This window comes from Verticillium alfalfae, genomic scaffold (assembly GCF_000150825.1).
Source record: "Verticillium alfalfae VaMs.102 supercont1.6 genomic scaffold, whole genome shotgun sequence".
Taxonomy (NCBI): Eukaryota; Fungi; Ascomycota; class Sordariomycetes; order Glomerellales; family Plectosphaerellaceae; genus Verticillium; species Verticillium alfalfae.
In genome coordinates, this window is record NW_003315033.1 from 148,451 (window position 1) to 153,745 (window position 5,295).

General features: G+C 61.2%; 1 protein-coding gene and 2 non-coding genes across 3 annotated transcripts; 2 read left to right on the forward strand and 1 right to left on the reverse strand.

Moving 5' to 3' along the window:
• Nucleotides 1–16: 16 nt before the first annotated feature.
• On the reverse strand, nucleotides 17–3,909 carry VDBG_05127 (verprolin; the record flags this gene model as incomplete). The annotated part of the gene is made up of 4 exons (XM_003003968.1): nucleotides 17–538; nucleotides 618–2,066; nucleotides 2,141–3,134; nucleotides 3,692–3,909. The coding sequence occupies 4 exons, from the start codon at nucleotides 3,907–3,909 to the stop codon at nucleotides 17–19; spliced, it is 3,183 nt and encodes a 1,060-aa protein (XP_003004014.1).
• Nucleotides 3,910–4,022: 113 nt separating this feature from the next.
• Nucleotides 4,023–4,106, forward strand: VDBG_15104. Its single transcript has one exon. It is a non-coding gene; the product is annotated as a tRNA-Cys (tRNA).
• Nucleotides 4,107–4,397: 291 nt separating this feature from the next.
• On the forward strand, nucleotides 4,398–4,469 carry VDBG_15105. Its single transcript has one exon. It is a non-coding gene; the product is annotated as a tRNA-Cys (tRNA).
• Nucleotides 4,470–5,295: the final 826 nt, after the last annotated feature.

Consider the following 5,295-nt stretch of genomic DNA (forward strand, 5'->3'; position numbering starts at 1 on the left):
ACGTGTCATCCTAGCCTCAGGCGTGAGCCGTCTTTCCCCCGCGGCGGCAGCGCCCGGAAAGGGCCGGCAGGGGGCTTGCCCCGGCGGGCGGCCGCCGATGGGCAGACAGAACCAGGCGCGGCGCGTCTCCTGGAAAGCCGGCGCGCGCGAGGCGCGCGAGCCACATCCTCGTGGGCGCCGGGTCGTAGCCGAGGGTCTTGAGAGTGAAGCCGAATTCGACGCTCTTAGCGAGGCCCAGCGGGCCTGCGTTCATGAGGTCCGAGTCGAGGAGGGAGAAGTCGAGGTAGCCGCCGGGCTTGAGGACGCGCATGCACTCGCGCAGGCACCCTTCCCACTCGTCCTCGCCGTTGCCGCCGACAAACTTGAGGAGCGAGTGCAGCTCGCGCGCCGACACGAGGTCGAACTGGGCGTCTGCAAAGGGCAGACGCGTCAGGCGCTCGACGGCGACCTGGCGGTGGTTGGGTGGACCGCGAATGTTCGAGTTGGATAGCTGGCGGACGGCCTTTGTGGTGACGGTGTAGATCTTGGTGTTGGGGTACTGGAGGGCGCAGTGCCATGCCCAGTCGCACGTGGCCTGGCCACCGAGGTCGAGGATGCGAGCTCGGTCCGCGAGCGACGCCGTCGGGGCCCGGCGCCATGCGAGAGAGACGCCCGAGGCGCTTCGCGACGGGCGCGGAGATGAGGCGACCACCGTTGAGGTAGCGCGTGGCGGCCACGTGCCAGTTGGACATGGACGTCTGGCTCATGGCCTCCTGCTCCTTCTCACGCTTGAGCTTCTCAGGGTCGTCGATGAGAACATCATCGCCGCGGGCGACGTTGGCGCTCAGTCGCTTCTTGGCCGACTGCGGCATGACGCTCAGTTGATACTTGCCGAGGAGCTGGCTGCGGTGGTACTCGCGGCGGCACACGCGCTGGGCCTGGAGGACCTCGAAGCGCGGCAGCTGGTGGACAAAGGCATCGAGGTGGCCTCTCTGGATGATGTAGTCCTGGAAGGCACGGTAGTAGGCCGATTCCTGTCGCAAGAGCTTGGAGGGAAGCGAGCGCGGTACGTTGGTCAGCGAGACGAGGGCGGAGAACCGAACCGTCTTCTTCTTGGGAAGGTCGGCGGATGCGGGCTCTGGAGCCTTGACCACCAAGTCGCCAGACTCCTCTGCAGCCTCGGGGATAGTCTCAAGGCCTTGGTCTTGCTGCTCGCTGTCCTCTGCGTCCACGTCTATGGCTTTGAGATAGGCTCGCTGTGCCATGAGCCAGATGCCGGTGCGGTCAAGGTTCGACAGAGCCACCTCTTCCTGCTTGCGAGCGTACTCCGGGTCGTACGTGGTGACAATCTCGGTCGCGGCTCCGTCGACTCCAGGAGAGACGGGATCCGCAGGCGTAGATGAGCCGGATGCAATGGTGGGAACGACGGGCCTGGCGGTGGGCATGTCGTCCTCCACGTCATCTTCCGCCACCTCAATGATGCGCTCGACGGGAGAGGACGGAATGGCGATGCTGCGGTAAAACTGCTCTGCCATGCTGCTGGCCGCCGCCGCCGGCTGGCGGACCGGCAGGCTGGGAAGAGCGGGAACGGGGGGCACCGAGGCGTCCACGTTCCAGGGGCAGCGGTAGAACTGCTCTGCGGTGGTGGAGGTGGGCGGCACCATGTCCTCGGGGGTTCGGCTGGGCATGTGCCAGGTGGTCCTCGTGCGCGGGGAGAGACCAGAGAAGAACCCGCCAGGTGAGGGGATCTCGAGCTTGGAAAGATCAGCCAGAGACCGCCGTTGGGAGCCGGGCGTCATCTCGCCTGAGCGGGGGGCGGTCGCTCGGATGTTGGTGAAGATGCGGAGGTTCTGCTGGCGCATCTCGCGAACAGGCTCCTGGGGGATCTCGAGGACCTGCTCCTGGTGCTCGTGGTGCCCGTCGACGCTGTCGTTATCCCCCGACAGCGCCTGCAGGGTTGCCAAAGCGCCTGGCTGGAGCTGCACTCCAGACCAGTCTTCGGCCTTGTCACCGTCGTCGTTGCCGATGACGGGGGTGGGGGCGCCGACATTTGGGCCAGCTGCTCCGAAGTCAGGCTGCCGTCCAGGCTGCCGTCGAGGGAGGGAGGGGCGGAGATGGTGGGGATCTCCTGGACCTGGCGGGCTTGCATGAAGGAGAAGACCTCGGGCGACATCTCGACGCGCGTCGGGGGTGTCGGCGGCACGGGGGAGATGAGCTTGTTCTTGAGCGAGCGCGCAGACCTGTCGTCGGTTGTGTTGATGAGCGCCGCGGGGATGACCAAGGGGGGCAACCCCTTGCGGGCGGTCATGGCCGTCTGGACGTGGTTGACGGCGTCGGCGGTGTTCCTTCGGCGGACAGACGACTTCCTCGAGGGCATGCCGCGCAGGCGCTGCTCCTCGTCGTCGCTGATGCCGTAGAGATCGTCAAACTCGGTGATGTCTGTCATGACGCTGGCTCGGTGGTTCCACGGGTTCGAGGTGGTCGTCGGGGACAGAGGCTCCTCGACCGAGTCGTCGGAGGGAGATGATGGGAGGATGGGGGCCGACATGAAGTGAAAGCCCCTAGGCGTGGGGAAGTGGTCGCTCATGGGGGAGAGCCAGGCCTCGATCTGGACGTTGGCGGGGGGTTGAAGCTTGCGGCCGTCGCGTTGTCGTTGGTTCTGGCGCAGCTGGAGCTGGTGCCATTGCTGACCGTCCTCGTTCTCCTCCTCGATTATAGTATTAAGCAACCTCCCTGGCCTTCGACCCTGCGAGGGCGAAGGAGGCTGATATGTGGATGTGGGCAGGAGTACCAGCTCTGCCATGGTTGCGTCGGGCTGTGTGTTGGTGGATGCGGTCTGGGACGCTGATGCTCCGGGAAGCTGGTGCTCCGAGAAGCTGGTGCTCTGGGAGGCTGGTGCAAAACAAAGACGACGATGCCTACCCGAGTGTCGATTGGCTGGAAGTGATCGTGTAAATATAGGTGTAGGATGAAGAAGAAGGCGCAGCAGGAAGAGACGCGCAGCGTCAGCCCGGCTGCTCTGATGAAGAAGGAGGAAGCGCGGTATCGAATGGGAAACAACAGGGCCTTTGATGAACGACAGGCTGCCTCGGTCAACGAAGCTTTCTATGAAGTTGACTTTTGGCACGAAGAGAAGCTCAACTCGGAGAGTATGGCTGAAAGAAAAACAAAAGCACATTAGTGAACGAGAAGGAAGGTCAGGTCGATCATCGGGTCCTCCAGGGAAAGGCTGAAGGGGGGCGGGGGAGACGGAGCGTCTTATTGAAGCAGAGGTTCGCTCTCGAGCGAGCATGGTGAGCGGCTAGATGGACAGCAAGCGGCTGCATGATGCAGCGCGAGCGGGAAAGACCTGGCAGCTGGTGGTGCCTTGGTGTGTTCCTTGCGTGTGACAAGCCAAGCGGCGGGCGGGCGCGGGCACACGATGGGCCTTCTTGTCTGGCCCTCTTCGAGACATCCACGTCGGCGTCGCAGAGCCCATTCTCAGCGCGTCAAACCAATGAGGATGGCAAACGGCTGCATGTCATCTGCTGGGACGACGAGCATCGGGCCAGTCAAGGTCGTGAGATGGCCTGGATGGCGCGCGCATAACGACATGGAGGTGTGGTGGAGGGTCAGGAAAGGGCAGAAGAGTCCGGATCGGGCAATGGGGAGGGGTCGACTCGTGTGGCTCACCGGCCAATGAGGGCGACGCGTCCCTCGTCCGGCGCTTAACTCGATCCAGCCCGTGCCATTGGTGCGCTCTGCCTCGCTCTGCCCCGCTCTGCATCGCTCTGCATCGCTCGCCATGCGCGCTGCTCCGCCGTGTCTGGGGGGCTGGGTCTTCGGCGGGAGTTCAGCCCCACTGTGGCTTGACTGTGGGACACGGAGGGAAGAGGGCATCGTCTCCATTTGAGGCTTATACCCATTGGTAATATACCGCCCACCCGACATGTTCCACTTGATACATCGTGTATGAAATAGGCGGTATGCATCTGCAAAGACTGCTTGATGGAGCCGAAGCCACGTTGCAATAAATATTCTTCTCTCAAACTTCGTCACTCATAGGACCGGTAGCTCAGGGGTAGAGCGTGCGATTGCAGTATTGCAACATTATCGCAATGTCAGTGGTTCAAATCCGCTTCGGTCCTATCTCTTTTGACCTTCTTGTTCCCTCTGTTTTGTTCTTTTTTTTTTTTTTCCTTTCCTTGTTCAGATACTTACTTACTTGTTCGACTAAATGATATAATCCGCGGGATGGCCGAGGCACGAGGAGACGAATTCATAGGTGTCACCGGTTCCGAGGCGTCCCTACTCTCTCTCTCTCTCTCTCCTAACCCTTCCCGATGAATGAGAATTGCTCTCACAAAGTTGGGAGTTCAACGACTCGTCCGCATTGCCCTACATGAAGCAGTTGCCGCCTTCTGCTTATTCATCAACTAGGACTGGTAGCTCAGGGGTAGAGCGTGCGATTGCAGATCGCAATGTCAGTGGTTCGAATCCGCTTCAGTCCTCTCTTTTTTGTTTCGTCGTCGGGCACTCCACACCATACGATGGATGGATGCATCGTCGATTGGAGCTTTTGCGGCAATCAGCCCGTTGGTTGCGACTCGCACATGAGCGCCAGTCAACGCACTGAGGCTCAATGACAGTACAGAGGCAGACACGATCCGCCGTTATATCGGTTGTGTGTGCTGTTCTCTTTTGACGCTCGACACCACCGCGACAACAAGCTGAGTCTGCAACTCGTCACCACACGTCCTCTCATTCTGCCCTACGCAGACAGCCACACATATTGTCAACACGACTCTCCTCCACCCATTCGGAAGGGCCTCGCCGGAGTGCTGCATGAACACAACAACCAGCAATCCCGGTCGCGCTACATCTCGGATGGGTTGGAACAGATGGGGCAGTGTGACATTGATTTCCAGGGCGCCTAATGATGTAGACACCCGCCGACGGGCGGCTACTGAACTCTTCCGGGGTGCCCTCAGTGCCGCCCACCACGCCTCAGCGAGCCGTCCCGTTAGCTAAGCAGACGAGGCGGTGCAAGCCCAAACGCCTCAGGAACCCCGCCATCCTGTTGTTCCTATGGTACCAAGCAAAACCACCCCGCAGTCGCTCCGCGAGAGGCCTGCTGCGTCTGTTGTCGGAAACGAAGCTGCGAACCACGGCGTTCGTTCTGCACAACCCTCACCAATTCCGGCCGCCCCAAGGCTCTTCCATTCACCAACACCAACACCAACACCAACACCAAAACTTCATTTCTTCAGTCCTAACCAGAAGTCCCCCCCCCTTACACCCCGCTCTTATGGCCGATACGGAGCAAAGCCGAATTTT